This window comes from Glandiceps talaboti, chromosome 2 (genome assembly GCF_964340395.1).
Source record: "Glandiceps talaboti chromosome 2, keGlaTala1.1, whole genome shotgun sequence".
NCBI classification, from domain to species: domain Eukaryota; kingdom Metazoa; phylum Hemichordata; class Enteropneusta; family Spengelidae; genus Glandiceps; species Glandiceps talaboti.
In genome coordinates this window covers 16,908,361-16,927,205 of record NC_135550.1, presented here as the reverse complement: position 1 = coordinate 16,927,205, position 18,845 = coordinate 16,908,361, and the positions used below count along the sequence as shown (strand labels likewise).

Below are 18,845 nucleotides of genomic sequence, written 5' to 3'. Positions count from 1 at the left end.
TGACTACCAATCACGACAATGGCTTTCAAATGATGATGTCAGGATGGCTGCAGCTGCGACAAAAAAAGAATGAAAGCGTGTGACATGTTCCTGTAGCAGGAAAGTTCAAAGATTTGCTGTGTGTCCATGCTTTATTTTTATTTGTAAACCTAAATATTTTGGCCACTAGAAAATTTCCATTTTTGCAGGCTTCAGGTAGACTAACTTTCACTAATTGCCAGACTCTTAATTGTGTTCATGTATGTACAAGAAAGCATCACAGTGACCACTTATATTTGCGTTTTTGTTGTCCGGCAAAGTGAAAAATAAGTCTTTAGTGAATATTTCCAGGTTTACAGCAAGTTCTGTGTCAATCACTGTCTACGCGTCAGAAGTGGTGGGGAAATTACATTGTTTTATATTCTCTGTGTTTTGGGAGAGATGTATAATTAAGGTGTAGTTTTACACACGACTGCATCCAATAACAACAGTATTGGATTAGCCCAATTTACTGATGTGGTTGACATGGCCTTTGAAGTAATCCGTTTTCCAGCTCAGCATACTGTAATCATTTCCATCATTGCATTTGTATGTCACTATAACGATTGCACTATTTGTACTGTGTTTAGATCACAGATTTGGTTAAATCTAACATCAGAGAATTTGGTTTACAGTTACAATACATTTGACATGAAATTACAAAGAAAACAGAAAGAAGAATTCAGTTGCTAAGCTGAGCTGAAGTTATTCTCAATAAAGGGTATGAATAATACAGATGAAGCGGTTTTAATATTACAAATTGTAAACAGAGAATTTGTCACAAAGTTGTAACTTATTCATGAATTTTGTAGAATTGATTAAAATATGAAAACAACTGATGCGGTGTATGAAATATTTAGATGTGATATGCAGCTGAAATATTTTATTTATTGATGGTCATGAGCAGTGTCAGAGATAATGTATTCAGGGAATTTATCCCTCAACAGTGTGTCATATTTACCAAGTGTTAATTCTGCATAGTTTTTGTCTTTGAACAAAAACAATGGCCCTCCTCCCCCAACAAATAGAAATTAACATTGTTTGTGTAATGAATAATAACTAATTCAAGGTGTGTCAGTGTTTGCGTTTGCAAAACCTTTCATGAACTGAAACTGAACCAAACTGAAGACTCTCCACATGTGCTGGTTGTGGTGTCCTTTGAAGCGGACATTATTTCTTTTTTGAGGTCGCAATGAATTAAACATTGCAACTCACTGTATGCAACTCATCAAGCATAATACTGATAAAATGTGCAAGATTTAGAGTTCCAACGCAAGTTTTTCAAGCACACTGATATGTGTTGAGAAAATGAAGGAAGAAACTGTGATATATTTGTTGGTTGTAGGCACTGAAATACTAGAAATTATATATAATTATAGAAGAGAACTTTAAAGAAATATGTATAGTTCACTGCAAAGGTGACATTTTGACATGCTCATTTCTCTTCATATGAATTACGTGTGAAATATTTTATAATTTATTTAGGAGAAAAAATAGTTCTGGCTAATAAATGAAATACATAGATTAGTGTCAGATGAATGTCATGTGCCTGGAGGACTGCATATTAATGTTCAAATGTAAAACCCTTTGGAAAATATCAAAGTTTTGATTCCATTTTTTTCTTTTAAAAAAATTCAAAAAATGATAAATCCCAAAGGAAAAATAGAAAGAAGATGGATGCAAGCAATCAAGCACGTAATTTATAAGTTTGAATATGGGAAAAGAGGCGCTGTGACGACAATGAAAGTTGACTAGGTACTTCCACTGTTCGTTGTAAAGTCATTCAACATAGAAATGAAACTGTCAAATGAATTTAACCATTGATTGATCTTAATGAAAGTGATAAATTTGTTATTTCTCAAGGGAAGCAAATGAATCCGTTGCTTATTTTCAGCTACCAACTAAAAGCAGTGGGATGTAAGGACGTAATGTCATGCTTCATTGATTTCCTACTGCATTTTTCATGCCATGTTTGACAATATAAACTACATAAAATCTTTTGTGATAGATGGAATGAAAGTGGGTAAAAATCTGTGATGTTTTCTTTGTTTCTTTGTGTTATTGCAGTAGCAGTAAGGCATTTTTCCTAAATGGCAGTGCTTTTATATATAGTATAGTGTATATATATTAAATGAACAACAAACAATGTATGGGTAAATTGCTGTTTATATTTGCTATGTGTCACTGTGGTATTTTATGCATTTTTTTTTTGAGTTTGCTTTGAAATTCCCATGAGATGAGAAAGACAGAAATGTTGAATGATGATATTAATTGCGCTGAGGTACAAAGAGTATGAGATGTTCGTCATGCCAGGCACAGTGGGAACACATGTGTTTGGCAGTTGCTATGGGTTGCTAGGTACAAGACCCAATTAGAAAGCAGCATGCTGGTAATTTGTGTATGTATATGTCCCAGGGCAATTAGATGCATGGTAATAGCATTTGGTGTCAGCCCTGCATTTATTTTGCATGCGCACTGATGTTTGATGGGAAGGGTTGATGTTTCTCCAATCAGAGCAGAGTGAGCCCTCAGTTTGCTGCAATTGGCCTGGACTGTCTGTATTCATGCTTTTTGGCTGTCACTGAATGAGAATATGAAATAGTGTGTACTTTCTCTTTAAAACCATTATTGGAGTACCTGAACATTTCCACAAATGCTACAAAGATGATGTTTTTAACAGTTGTGACCTTTCAGGTAGAGTAACTCAAGAATTAGTTCATTTTTGTGTGTGTGTTCCAAACTACATCAAGGGTAACACTGTTGACTAGTTATCAGCTCTGCTCTGCTCTGTAGGAGATCAGTGCTGCCACAGTACATTACAGGAAGTCCCAGTGTCAACCAGTAATTTGTTACTCACTTTTATACTTCCTTTTTTTTTTGTGAAAAGTAGTAAATTATAGCAAGTTATGATACTTTCAGTATGTAGTCCAGCTGTGAATGAAATGTCAAATGTTTATTTACAAGTGCATGAAGCACCAATAGAAGAGAAATTATCTCACATATGGAATTTGTGTGTGTACATGTGTGTGTGTGTGTGGAATATTCAATTTTAAGCTCTTAATAGTAATACTTTAGGGTAATTTTCTAACTCAGCATGCTATCACAAATCCACTTCTGCCTAACTAGTAATTACTTGTGTACAAACAAATACCCCCCTGGAAGAAAAGTGGGTTAATTAAGGGGAGTCATTTCAGGAAATGTATATTTTTATCCATTGATCCTTTGGAAATAAGGATACGTATGTACATGTCTAATGATTATTATAGTATTTAGCGTTACATGTCATAAAATATTGGCCCTTTGTTTGAATTGAAATAAAGCAGTACTATTCAAACCAACAAACTTCTACATGTGATAGAACAATAGCCCAGAGACTTTGCTGTTGGCTTTCAAATCCAGAGATCCTCCATGAATATATTGGGAATGATGTGAAAACTAGTGACATGTCTCTAGGCTTGTACAACAATGCTGCAAGGCCAAAAAGCTGTTCTCATGCCCCATGCAAGTTGCCCATAGTTTTGTTGTTCAGGGGTATCTATGTACTCATCTGTTCTTCAACATGCATTTTCCCATCTCCTGAGTGAAAACGGAATTCATAATAGTGGCTTTAAGATGCAGGTACTAGGTGTACTTGGTTGATGACTGACATTTCAATGTATCCAGTAAAAATTCACATTCGGTTACAAAACCTTTGACTGCACACCAGCCAGCTGTATTTTATGCCTCAGTTCTTCTTTCTTTCTTTTTTAAAAAAACCGAACGAAACTAATATTTAGCTTATTGGTCCAAATATGGACAAGTGCTTATTGGAGTGCCACGTTTGAAACATACACTAGTTGAAACCTACAAATGCTTGGTTTGTCATGGTGACCACAAGACGACATTCCATGGTTGCACTGAGAGGTGTGTCTCAATTTGGCCACCCTTATGTATCAAGTGCAGAGGAAACAGCTGTACAAAGGCCTCAGAGTTGTTGGTTAATTTTTGTCTATTTAATGATTAACAGAGTAACAAACTGCAACTATTTGTTCAAGTACTTGTGGAGGTTGATTACTTGTTGTTTGTGTGGGATTTTTTTGTTGGAATGACCAGCATTGTGCAGCCAGTTGTAGGTAAACTCTGTGTACTTGTAAGTATTCTGTTTTATGGTGAGCAGGGCTTAGTCTTTTAATGTTGTCTATAACAGCTGTTCATCTAGGAACAATAGGACGTAAATGAAGTGTATTTATAAACTGTTTGACAAAAACAAAAAAATTTGGAAAATTTATTTCTTTTAAGGCATGTTTTTTTTTCCAATTTAACAATGGAAATTATTAATTCAATTGCAGTTGTGACTTGAATGAGATATTTTGTTCCTGCCAGCAGAAGAGTAATGTCATGTTTGTATATACTCTCATACCATATTGTGTGTGAATAGACACTTATACTGTAAAAATTTATCAAAAGTATTTGACACAATAGTGAGTGCCTTGTGTTGACCCACTCCAACCAATGTAATTTAGCATCATGGATTCTTCCTGGTTTTTTTGTTTTCAATAACACTTTATTAGTCTTTTTAAAACAATCTATTACGGGTATTGTATGGAAAACAAATTTTCCTGATGTGTCCAGAGGAAATTATTTTCTGTCATTGAGTTGACATTGTTTGTTAATCTAGTACTAAATATGTGTCTAATTGCTTGTCAAATAGTGTTTGATAGGCTGGGATCAGGAAAGTTGATGAAATTTTAATTTCAGAGTCCATTTCCCCTATTTCCTGTGTGTAATTACCTTTATGGAGAGTAAACTTCCATTGCCACAGACAGAGCTCGGTGTAGACAGTGAAAAACAATTTACCGGCTCAAGTGGGAAGAATAGAGAAAAAAACCTAAAGACTAAAACCAACCTGGCCTGTTTATATGGCAAATGATCGATTGACAAGATCTAGACTAAGAAATGCTTAGATTCCCTACAAGCAGAGCTGTAATCTCTCCACTTGGCTAAGAAGTATCAGTCCAAATGGAAATGTAATAGTGTTAGTTTAGATAATGTAATGAACTGAAATAATCCCTTCTAAATCTAGGTGCTTGGATCACCATGGCAACTAAGCAATACTAGAGTGACCAACATACCAATTGATATTGGCCTGCATGAAAGGAGACCCGCTAGGGTTAAAAGTGAAGAATATCAAACATATGCAAGTTGTCTGTATACTTCCAGACGTAGAATAGATCATTGAAGTGTAAACTGCTATACAGAGTTTGGCATTGATTTTATTCTACTCTGACTAAAATTTTGGCATGATGGAAAATTTTGTAGCGATGTCGAAATGTTGAAATTTGAAAATGATAAATCCTAGTAAAATTGTGATGTGTATGTATCAGTGTGGTGCAGTGCTTTGTCTTGCGTTACAGTTTAGTAAAAACACAGTAGCCCTGAACTGATTAGGTTTCTTCATCTCCTTTGTTGTGGTGTTAAAATGAAAAAAAAAGAAAAGAAATATGAGAAAAAGCTGTCAGGCCAGAGTTCACCAGTTGTTCTATTTTGTATATTTGCAAGTATGCATGACTGCCTTTATCCTCAGCTTGTGAAAAGGGAGCGATTGTTAGCAAAGAGATTAAGTTGCAAATGGCTGAGAATACGTAGGAGAGAAGGGCTACCATATGATTGTTTCTCGTCGAGGTACTCTTGCTCTCCGCAGTGGCTTATCTTTGTGTTTTTAACTATGTGTTTGATGGCCTATGCCTTAGCTGACCAGTGGTGGCCATCTTTGTTGCTTTTAACCTCTATGTGCTTTTGTTATCTCATCACGCACCATAGCTGTGACATTAACAAGGCAATATGGTGATTTGTCGTCATAGCAACAGCTTCAACCATTGATGCTGCATCACTTGCTCCCATGGCAACGGATAGTCATTGGCCAGTAGGCTTTTGAGCTGACTACCATCTGTGATGTGATGTGGTCGGGTAACATTAGTATAATGAGGCAGCTTATTTCAACTTCAATCTCAGTCGAGGAATAAAAGTCAAATTGGCTCTACAGTACACATCACAGTGCCTGTTCATATCTGAAAAATGTGATGGTAGATCAGGTCACTGATGATGCTCGTTGCCATAGGAACATGGTATATACAAGTAAGTTGTAAGCTGGTGTGGTATGTGTAGGGCTTTGCAATTTGTTATTTCAAAGAGTCATAATAATGAGTTATGCAGCAGCTGAAAGGGTAGGCTAATTCTGATTACTTTCCAGGTTGCATTTCAGTCAAAGTGATTGGTGCTGAACTTCAGTCATCTGTCATTGGAATGTTCGTGTACTTTACCGGGCCAATTTTGTAGTGACTGCCTTTTATATTTTGCCTATGTTCCATGACTTGTTTACCGTTTTTTTTCCTTCTTCAGTATTTTATGGATGTGTCATGCTCTGATAGATCATAGCACTTTGTAAGATTTTTTGCCTTTTTACAGTTCTTTTAGTTTTTGTATCGACTGTCTGTGTGGTGAACCTTTACATAGATATTATAAGTGTACACTGTATGGTCCCAGTATTATATAGTGAGTGATTATTTCTGTGCTGGAAAATGGTATTTTGGTACTCTCTGTTAGTAGTGTACATAATTGTAACAATTTAAGAAGGAAAAAAATCAGGCTTTTCAGATGAAATAGTTTTGTGTATCTTGATGACATTGAAAATAGAATTTATGTATTTGAAATGGTGGAGAGGAAAAATTTGATAGTGTGTGTGTATTGAATGCAGTGACCTGTACATGGATATAACCATGCATAGCAGAATTACATTCACAGATGTTAATATTGAAAAACATAGACCATCCACTATCTATTTTTGAATCTATTTTCAGACATTGCCATCGGGCCCTTCTAGCTTTTGTTCTCATTTTTTTTTGGATGAATGCCAACCAATGGGATTTGAGTATAAGGCTTGGTTGATTTCAAAATAGCCCGTATCCATCACTATCAGTATCACATCTTTTGTTTGACGATGCAGTATGGTGGACAGCTATGAAAATGGAGGGTCTTTATCAACAATATATGGTAATATATTGTGTAGTCAACATGTCAGTGGGCAGTTATGTGTTAATTTCGAAAAATCTGTCTTGGTAACATGGATATGCGAAGAGCTTCATTGATACCAATTAACAATTCTAATTAATGTTGATTTCACTAAGATAAATTGATTTATGATGTGACTGACATTATTTTTTTTTCTTTTCTCCCTTTTTTTACCCCCTCTCGTATTGATTGCTGGGTGTCCTGTAGGTTGTGAGAGGTAACCATGCCTCCGAATCGGAAACCAGGGAGTGTGTCAGCTCTTCGAAGAGTCAACCAAGGATTAAGTAGGAGCTTTCCCAGTGCTACGTTATCACGGGCATTAGGCCAGGTTAAAATGGATTTAAGCAGCAGTTGTTTTGCAGCAATCAGGATGGAAAAAGGTGCAATTGATGATGAGGAGTTAACCAGTCTTAGTTGGTTACACAGTACAGACTTATTAAAAAATATCAGTGGAACAGATTTAGAAAATGAGTCTAAATCAAAAGAAAACGATGTGAACGGTCTTTCAGATCGATCAGGTAATTTAAATCACCCACCAAATGCACCCTACGATGCCAAACAGCAGCTCAACAGTAAACCGCCATTTTCCTTCAGCTGCCTTATTTTCATGGCAATTGAAGACTCCCCTAACAAACGTCTTCCAGTCAAAGACATTTATCAATGGATTGTTGATCATTTCCCGTACTTCCAGAATGCACCGACGGGGTGGAAAAACTCTGTGCGACATAACTTATCTCTGAACAAATGCTTCAGGAAAGTGGAGAAAGAGAAAGGCCAGGTAGGTTAGAAGTTGTAAAGTTTTTATTGTAAGGTTGCAACGACTTCTACCTGTATGTATGTGTGTGTGCGTGTGTAGGTGTGTAAAGTTGTAAAGGTATATTGTGGGGTTGTAATAACGCCTACCTGTATGTATGTGAGTTCAACCTATGGTGAATAAAAATACCATTGTTACAATGGTGAGTAGTGTCTAACAAACAGCTAGAGGTGTGTTTGTTAGACACTGCTACAATAACCATCGTGTAACCAACACTGAGTAGTTCGTGACTCCATTTGTCCAACTACACAGTGACTTTGTTCATGTTGACAAACACATATAGCCACACGATTATAAAGCAGTCGAGAATTGTCACAGGGCTTGTAAGTTGACAATGGTCTGTTATAAGTGTTAAGAACAACAATGGGCTTAATTGAACAGTCATTCTATTTTATAGACATTCACATGCATGTACCTTCCTGTCATCCAAGTACCCAAACAAAAGAAATCTTTGAATTTTAGTGAAAGATTTGAACCGTAACGTTGAATCTTGAATGAAATGTATGTGGTTTTGGCAAGTTTATTGAAAGTGTAGGTGTTTCCGAGCAGTGAAAATAGGCCATTGTGAGACACTTATCAAAGTTGAAACCTGTCTGTGCTTCATTATCAAAGTACAGTATTAAATATAATGGCCCCTACTCAAAATGATATTGGAGGCTTTCAAAAAAAAAAAAAAAACAACTAACACTGCTATACCTTGCCTTGAAAACCTAGGAACGTGGAGGGCTTTTAGAGAAGTAGAGCTCTATAGTGTAGAGTGGAGTAGCCCTTCAACCTGAGAATGTGGGCAGGGTAGAGTAGATAACAGGTATTTACCAGAGGAAGCTATGTTCTAATTTATCTGTGTTTAATGGGCTAGGTCTTCATAAATTATGACAGGTTGGTGACATAGCATACTGCCTACAGCCTCTCAACTGACCCTTGTCACAACAATATAAGGGTGTGAAGTTCTTCAAATATCAGTCAATTGTCAAGCAAATAAAGGTCCAAGTTCGGGATGTAGACAGCTTACCTGAACAGGTGCTAGTTAGCCATGGTTCAATCAGTGTTGCTAGTTAGCAATGGTTTCAAGCACATGGTGTGTGTTAGTCAAGGTTTCAAGCATTGTGCTAGTTAGCTATGGTTTCAAGCAGTGTGCCAGTTAGCTATGGTTTCAAGCAGTGTGCTAGTTAGCCATGGTTTCAAGCAGTGTGCTAGTTAGCCATGGTTTCAAGCACATGGTGCTAGTTAGTCATGGTTTTAAGCAGTGGTGCTAGTTAGCCATAATTTCAAGCACTATTTATTTAGAATTAATTTAGGCCACAAAACCCTTTCTGTATCTGGGATATACATATATCAGAGTTATAGGAAAGAACTTCCTTTCTGAATAAAGGAGTGGGATATGGTTTCAAATTTTCAAACAAAAGTAGTCAAGATCGAGATCGTTTTCAAAATTAGATGGATTTCTTACCGGGTACTTCTTTCGCATCACTGCATTATTGAATTGACCCAGAGCACACAACAGATTAAAAGTATGAATTAGATAATGCAATCACCATGTAAACTTTTAATGATATTATTTTGTCAACAAGATTGAAAATATATCAGGTTGAAAATTAATAATGTGAAGTGTGTCATCTGCCATGAATATATCGTCAAGTTAGCCATGTTTTCTGTGCGTATACTACAACGTAAAAAAAAAGAAGATGAATGTTAAAGTGCAGGTGCTATATGGAGTAGTATTTGTCTGAATGGACTGTTATAAGGAAGCTTCAGAATAGGATTGATTGCCACAGTTAATTGCTACATTGAAACTACCATCAATACAACTAATGTGTATTGATTTTGCTCTTTCAAAAAAAAATGAAGTATGCAGCTCTCAATAAAAAAAAGAAGAAACGCGTTTCCTTACAACCTCGTTTGGATTCCAATCTAAATGTTACAGAAAATTGAATTTCCTTCATAAGTCGGATATAGACAGAGTTTCAATGACAAAGAAACAACAAAAGAACTAGTCTAACATTACCAGTTCAGGTGTTGTGTTGATATCTGTGCAGAATCAGCAGTCACAGAGTTTGGAAATGGAAAACTCGGGGGTGATGTGTGTTCTGATGACTATGTTCATTTTAATTCATGGACAGTTACAAGAGAGAAAGGAGCTCATTCTCATACTGCCGACTATGTCATTAAAACTGTCAGGCTGGAGAAAATTCTTGTGGAAATGTTGGACAATGTGATTGATACAGATGGTTGGCTTTGAATAGAAACAGTGTATCCAATTTACAGTTGGGGAGGAAGCAGTACATGTTTCAGTAGTTGAAAATACATAATGATGCCCTGCAGCGATACTGCAAGAAACTGCTGTGAACTCCGAGATAGGGGAATTCTTAACAGTAGATTCTTCATCAGATACTGATATGTCCAAATTGTAAATTCAGTGCAGGTCAGTTGTTTATTTCTAGTCAGATTGTGATACAGAGGTCTCTAAAAGACTCAAGCATGCGTGAGTTTAGTTTGAAAATATTTTTGTCAAGGATCGACAGGCCACCGAAAAAAAAAATCGATGGGTGTAAAAAGTGCACTTAATAACCTGCAGAACAGATGTAATGTACTTGAACACTGTACAATACAAGTTCAGCTGTTCAGAATGTTTAACATGCCTCCCTTCTCCTACTTGTCAGTTTTGAAATGAATTGAAATTCAACGTCCATCGGAAGGAGCATTTATCATTTACTATTTTTGAAATTAGCATGGCAATAGATCCCCACAAGATTGGTTTGAAATGAGATTTATCCAATGTATTGTATTCATCGTCATAAATATCCCTGATAATTGTCCGTCATTTTGCTGTGAAGGTAATTACAAATGCGTGATTCACGATTTCTGTCGTAGTCGCGGTTTTCATAATTTTTTTATAGGTCAAATTCATCTATCTGTCATTCTCTTATAATTGCCCGAATAAAGTTGAGTTCTTATCTCAATTGATAGAAGAAGAAAAATATTCTGAAGTTTTCAATTTATTGTCACGTAGTCAGTCGTAATTTTTACCAATTTAGTGGCATTGTTAAATGAATGACTCAGGTATAGAGTTTTTTATGTTGGGCTTTCATTCAGTGCATTGTTGAAGTCATTATTGAAAGGGAAAAAAATGAATAGATAGATGTGTGTATATGTGGCATCAGGAATAGAACTGATAATATAATTCTAGTTCTAACATGTTTCATATTAATTTCAAGTATTCAAAGATATACAGATACGAGAGAGGTGAAAAAAAGATGTGGATGTTTTTAGTTGTATGATAGTATGATATGAATTGTGATATTAACTAACGTATGATTTATGTCAGTGTGTTATTGTACAAAAATGAAAAGCCGTGGGTTCGAAATAGTCTTTGAATTTACCATGTCATATGTTCCCTTTCAAATGTTCATTTATAATTCTACTGTAGCCACTAATGCAGGCATAGTGACTGACCAATGAAAGTTACACAGAAGCTACCAGTAGGACTTTGAAGCAGACAGATTTAGCCTGTTGCATAGCAACGGTGATGCTGCAGAGACCCCCCACAGGGCCTTTTATGTTGTCGGCTTATCCCTGTTTGGTAGGCTTGGCAATGCAACAGAATGGGACGTGCAATCTGTAACTGTAATTCTACTTGTATGTATGTATGTGTGCAAGGACTGATTGATGACCGGGCGTGAAAAAGCCAGATTGTTTGCAATTTGCTCTCCCAACTAAAATTTACAATAAAGGGGCCTAAAGGATTACGGTCACTATAAGCTGATGGGTATATTCTGAGTCAGATAGACATGTTTTTGCCTGTACATTGTATTTGCATTCATTACGGTTTCCAGACAAGAGTTTGGCGAGGTAGCAATCTCACTGCCATACACAATGTAGTATAATCACACAGCCGTAGACATACGATTCAGTATGTATAGTTCTGGAGTTTGGTGAGATGATATTCACACTGCCGTAGACATCTCATTCATCACATATAGTTTTTGCTGCAAATCTAATTTATACAGTAGAGATGCTATGGGAATGTGGCTTTGAATAGGGGCCATACCAAGGCCACCAAACAGTGTGACTTTTTACATACATTACTGGAATATTTGAATCCCAGTGCCCTGGAGTGGATAATAATGAAAGACAAAGGCACACACTTTTAACTCAGATATGCAGTCAAAGATTCCACTCATTCCTCTTCATCAAGATGTTCCCCCACATGACGTTGTGAAAACCAACCCCCTGAAAAGTGTTATGCTTGGAACTTAGCCACTTTGTCATAATCTTCAAGTTGTGTTTTAAAGTTTTGAAACTCAGGTGGTCAGTGGGACAAAGTTTGTGAATACCATTGGTATTGTTTGCCTTTATTGAAGCGTGGAATCCTGTCACTTGTAGTAAACTGTGAACAGACAAACCATACGGTAATATCATCATTAAACTGATGTCTTTAGTGAAACATGACAGTTACCCCCTCAGTGCAGGTGAATAAATCAGACCTGTTTGGTATTCAACCACAGGGTTACCCTCTTGGAATCTCTCTTTCAAAGAGTGACAACTTGAATGAAAATGTATAATCTTGTTGGGGTGGAGGGGAGGGACTGACCTTGTGTTTAGAAGTAGTAAGATGTCAGAAAGGTAACCTGACACCTCATACATACTTAGTCAGTGCATAGCTACTGTGCATTACCTCTAGTGTAGTTGGTGATTGTTACATGTACTTGTCTCTCTCTTTATGACAGATTACCTTGTTTCCGTAATTTATGTGTATGTGTTGGCAAATACAGTAATCTTCACCTTTCTCTTAAATTTTCAATTTATCACCAAATGTTAGACAAAGGGCAAGTTATGTTGTGGCATTCAAAAGATGTAATTGAGTGAAACTTGCTGTCGGTTCATTTAAGAATATGTCAGGGCCTTCAGAAGTCAGGAAATATGTAAATTTAGATTGCAACTGAGTGTAAGAGTGTGATGTTTTTGTAAGTAGATAAATAGAATGATGTCTCATGACAATGGAATATTATCAAACCTTTAAAAGTGAAATCGTTGAAGCTGAGAACAGCAAAGTAATATTTTCCCTTTGAAGCCGAGAACAGCAAAGTAATATTTCCCCTTTGAAGCCAAGAACAGTGAAGTAATATTTCCCCTTTGAAGCCGAGAACAGCAAAGTTATATTTCCATTTTGAAGCATAGGACAGCAAAGTAATATTCCCCTTTGAAACACAGAACAGCAAAGAAATATTTCCCATTTGAAGCAGATTCTGTTAAGTGAAGACATGTAACTATACTAACACTTAACTGATAAATGTACCCAATCACATTTGTTTGCCAAATCTCATGTTCACAATGTTCAAGGTGTGTGCGTTTGTAGAATTTAGCCATACAAAATGGCTGTAAAATGATTAATCATGAAGAGCATGGTCTTGTTTACAGAGTACGAAGATGGTTCAGTATTAATCTGGAGTACTTATGTACAAAAAAAAGGTCTTTAAGAAGTTATTTCAAATGTAATGTTCAGCTTATTGTACATTCTGAAGGTTCTTAAACTTCAGCATTTTGTTTTTTTGTTGATGGCAAGCAATTTCATCCCAATAAAAGAAGACCTTTAGGTGCGTCCCCACATGGAATTTTGAACCTGTTTGAAATTGAATCAGAGTCGGTTCTCTTGTCCCCACATGCACTGAAACCAGTTTTGTTGAATCGATTGAAAACCTGTAGAGGTGGTTTGAAACCAATTCAAGGTAAATTGGTTCAAAACCGACACAAAAACAAAAGTGAATTGATTCAAATCTGTTGCTCAGTTCTCTTGTGGGGATGGGCAACAGAAACTACTTTTGAATTGATTTACTTTGAATCAGTTTTGAATCAATTCAGGTGGGGACAAGGCTAATGTTATCATGTCAAGTACTATTTTATATATGTGGCATTGCTGCATGGATGGAAGTATTTTTGTCTGTTTGATCTAACAGTGTCAGCATTGTCCAATCGTAATTGCATGTACATAGAAAAAAACAACAATTTAATTCTTAAGGTTTAAAATTGTTAATAATGGTCCAATTTTATGCTATCAGAATAGTGTGCAGTGTTGATAGCATGATGCTTGCCCAGTGTTATTTTCTTTTTAATTCAAACTAATATAAAACCTGAAACATTACTTACTGTCTTAAGGAGGGAAACTAAAAGATGATTGAAGCTTTTGAAATGGTTTCCATCAATCAATACACACACTGTACTTAGGCAAGTACACTTATTTTTACATGTGAACTCTCCCATCTACTCGCATCCTTATGGTGTTGAAAAAGTGCTGGTACATAAATGATCACAGTGTATCTCATTCTCAGTGTTATGGGACCTACCTGTGTTTCAACACAGAGCTCACACAATGAACACGTCCGTACAACAGCTGGAAGTTTGTCCTTTAATTTGCTTTTAGATTAAGTCATAATTTTTGTTGTTGAAATTTGAAGTGGGAAGAGAATTGAAAACATACATGTAATATCCCTGTATGTTTTAATACAGCAACTGTTTAGTAATAAGTTTAGATTTGTGGTGATGCATTCAGAAAATATGTTCTTCGGGGAAAGATGTAATCAGTTTCTATGGCAACTGATACACATATGCCCATTATTAGAATGAGTTTCCATCTGGAATGGATATTGTGAGACCAGTTACTGATTGATAACTGTGCAAAATGAGGCAATGCATATGACAATATTATTAGACAGTACATAAAAATGAGAAGAGAGAGAGAGAGAGAGAGAGAGAGAGAGAGAGAGAGAGAGAGAGAGAGAGAGAGAGAGAGAGAGAGAGAGAGAGAGAGAGTGAGTGAGTGAGTGAGTGAGTGAGTGAGTGAGTGAGTGAGTGAGTGAGTGAGTGAGTGAGTGAGTGAGTGAGTGAGTGAGAGAGAGAGAGAGAGAGAGACAGAGAGAGACAGAGAGAGAGAGAGAGAGAGAGACAGAGACAGAGACAGAGACAGAGACAGAGACAGAGACAGAGACAGACAGAGACAGACAACAAAAATGATAACAGGAATCATTGTATGTAAAGAAAGACTAAATAAACACCTGACAATCTCAAACAAGATTTTGTTTATTGTGTTTGAAGTGAACACAAACTAGATATTGTTGTGAACACAAACAAGATATTGTTTATTCTGGCTGTGGTGGACACAAACAATTGTGAATGTATTATTTATTCTGCTAGAGTTGGACACAAACAGAGTAATTGTAGGGCATGCAAATTAATAAGCCAGTGACTATGGTGAAAAGAATTGAAATGGTGCCATCTGGTTGGAGACTTGTATTTCATTCTCTACCATCTGGTGCATCACTACCTGTATCTCAGGGTGAAGCTGCTACCATGGCAACATGCTGGTAATCCTACAAACAGATGATAGTTGTTACATTTTTTTTCAAATTTGATCCATGTTTTTTCACTGTACTGAATTTCTCCATATTTCTTTTTTTCTGTCTATGTCCTTATCAATAACTTATGACACATCTGTTAATCAGAATTTAGACTTTGGAAACCATTCCTCTCCCACAATGAAAATTTGTTGTGCAATTTATTTTGTGTCACCTTTTCAAAAAAAATAAAAAATTATCCCCCTCCTCCTGCATATCTCCCTTCAGGTCAAGTTCATGTAAAAAATAATGGATGTGGCAGGATTTATGGGATATACAGCATTAATTTCATTACCATGTTCAAAGCTGACTTCAAAAAGTTGTCTTCTCAGAGATCATCCATGCGTGCAGTTTTAGGTATTATCACGTTTCAGTTGTTAAAGTCTTTTTTTTTTTTTTTTTCATACTTATTTTGTGGACCATTTCAATAGATTATTATAATCTCCGTGATCAGTATTTTGCATTATAGTATAAATATCAACTGTCCAAATAAATAGACATGTATTCTGGACAGTGATTAATGTGAGAAATACTTAGGGAAAAACATATGGACAAATGGACAACAAAATATGATAAGCACGTACATAGAAATGTTTCACCCAAAATAGATAGTTTTAATAAATGCGTTAGTACAGTTCTGCACCGTGGATGGATCATAACAGGACAGCTGTTTTATGTAAAAAAAAATGTGTTTTGATAAAAAGTAGAGGAAATCTGTGTTCTTGTTCGTGATTTAGAAGCGGAATGCTTCCGTCTTATTCAATGTTGTCATTCTATTGTAGCCTGCCAATTTTCCCCCATTTCTGTACAGGTATTGAAAAGTGAATATTCAATGATATGCAAATGCCCAATCTGCTAAAATTAGCTCTGTTGTGTTGTTTGGTACACTGACAAGAGAACCAGGATGAGAGTTTGTATGGAATTGGTGGCACAGATGGAGGTAGTTGGTAAATGAGGAAGGTGTAATGTAGTAACAACATCAAGACCGAAACAGCTGGCTTGCTCTGTTTGTGCTCTGAATTACTACAGCCTTTGGCTACAATTATTGACTGGAATGAGTGCTTATATGAAAGTAAATGGTAGATCCAGTGTATCAGTAAAATTGCTTACATTTTGAAATACAGACGTGTATTGGGTTTGTACAGTAAGAGGTGTTCAAGTGACAGGGGAACTGTGTTAAATTCAGTACTTTCAATGATGGTTGAATAAAGCGTTTTCATATTCTAGATTTTGTCATGTACCGGTACATGTAGGTGTGGTTTGACACTGTACTGGAAAAATATTCATGTCCTGCTAACAAATACATGAGTTGCAAATGGTTTTCATGTGCTGTAGGGTATGCAAATTGGATAAAAAAAGTTTCAGATGTTCACTTCACAGCCATAATGTACATCAAAAGCCTAAAGATTGGAGAGAATGCTTGTATGCCCATATATGGTGTTGTCATTGATGTTGATGTTGTTGCTAAGGCAACCACTGGTGATGGCAAGTTAGTGTGATGTCCATCAGTGCCCGTAAGTTGTGTAAGAATACTAATGCAATAGCTAGTCACCTTGTGATGCATGACATAGATGTTGCCATGACAATGGGAATGCTGATGCATTCAAGTTGCCACAAATGGTTCCCCAGGGAGGGCAAGATCAATCAGATTAACGGTCAAAACTTGAGTAAGGCAACTTACTGCATCCATATTGTCTCATGCCTTATTGAATTATTTATGTACATGTAGCTTTTTGCGTGAAAAAGATGTCTACAAAATCAAGAAAACTAAACAACATTATTATGAGGAGAACTGGCAGTGGTTGCCATGGAGACGAGTAAACCATATTAAAGGTAGAGTCCCCGAACAACACAAGAGCAGGTGTGGATGTTGTAATAAAGATCTCTTGGTATTGACGGCATTCCCTTCGCTCATTCCCCCATATTGTTGAGAATAATTGAGGAATTCATGCAGCTTGTCCCAAGGTACAACACACCTATCTATCTTGGTGTGATTTGGCACAGTGCTGTGTATACTTCACTTTCACTTGATGTCCAAGTAGTGACAGTTCATTACTAATGCATCATATTCATGACAAAAGAGAGAGAGAAAAAAAATGAGAATTGATGGGGAACACGCTAGCCATATGAGACAGACATAGATAGACCACCCAGTTTTTTTGAAAAAAAAGTATATTGGCTAAGCCTTGTAATATATTCTTTTGTATTAAATTTACCAGTCCTACTTAGATTTGACAATTTTTCACTTGATTTTATTGTAGTTGAATTGTGTTTTTTTTTTTGTCATTTTACTGAGTTCAGAATTTGATATTTGGCAGACATTTTGAGTTGATATCAGAAGAAGTATATAGTTTATGGTTGAATTTTAACAAATGAAAGTGATAGCTTGTCAAAGTATAAGATATTAAATTTCCAAGAAAATAGAAGGGAAAAAAAATACAGCTGGTTGTAGTATTTGTTGTTTAGGAAACGAAGCCCATGATTGCTTTAATAAGCATGACATAATGTGTAACCACACAGGAAGTGTCAGTGCATTAATACCAATATATTATGAAGTAGCCAGGTTGTGAAGCAGATTGTGTTATTTCTACTGTGTAATTTTAATGTTGCCAGAGAAGATTATTTCAAGAGGAAAACGGTTCATCTTATCAAATGTTCCCCAGTATTGATTTCAAGCATTTCATCAAATAGACTTGTTCTTAGACTGAATGTTAGCTGAATCAAGGCTGAGACAGAAAGTCTGCGGCACTACTCATCGCCGTCTGGGAACGAAATTTCAATCAATTTGTGGAAAGTAGTCGCATAGTGCCAGCACCGTGTAACTGTAATCCGAAAATTCAATTTGGAGCTGGCTATAAAACTGTCCTAATCAGAGGAATTGGCCTCCAGAAAATGGTCGTCAATATGCAACAATTATCAATTTAAATTTCTTGCCATGCCACGGGCTACTCGTTGTCCATCCACACAAAGAAATCAGTTTCTCACGCTTTCTTACACAAGAAGATGAGTCACTCTCAGTGTCGGTTCAGACTATGCACAACTTCACAGAGAAATGGGTTTCAATACCTTGCTGCTACTGGAAACTCGGGCATGTAAAAAGGTTAACAAGTTTAGGGGCCAACTTTTTGTCATCACTAGATTGGAAAACAAAAAAATGGATTTACAATACAAGAGCTCACAGCAGAATGCCTGATACTGTGAATTTGTTCACTTCAGCAATTTTGGTGTTGAGAGTTAGAACTCTTAAGTTCCAATACACCTTTCTGTCAATTCTTCAATACATGGGCTTTTATAATTGTGATGTAAGTGTTGAAAAATTCAGAAGTTTTGGTAGAGTATCTCGTGTATGTGATGTCGTAAGAAGCTAGAATAATAAGACCAACTGGTATTGCAATGATGTCAGCTGTCAGGGCCGTATACACAAATCTTGTTTACAATATTTATTGTCACAAGGCTAAACATACTGTACTGATGTGATGCTAGGAATTAATGTTCATTTACACACCCGTTCTGAAAAGATTACGTCTGATAGAATGCATATTTCTACCAAAATACTTAGATTGATTTGATGTGAATGA

General features: G+C 36.2%; 1 protein-coding gene across 2 annotated transcripts in view; it reads left to right on the top strand.

The window, feature by feature from the left end:
* Positions 1 to 18,845, top strand: part of LOC144453325 (forkhead box protein N3-like) — a 54,686-nt gene that overhangs the window by 7,277 nt on the left and 28,564 nt on the right. Inside the window, exons 1-2 of one of the 2 annotated variants that reach the window (XM_078144587.1) lie at positions 2,597 to 2,712; positions 7,273 to 7,843. In XM_078144587.1, the coding sequence (XP_078000713.1) occupies positions 7,289 to 7,843 (555 nt within the window). In that variant the 5' untranslated portion in view covers positions 2,597 to 2,712; positions 7,273 to 7,288. Of the gene's footprint in view, positions 1 to 2,596; positions 2,713 to 7,272; positions 7,844 to 18,845 lie in introns of those variants that run through there. The other variant, XM_078144586.1, reaches the window with a different exon arrangement.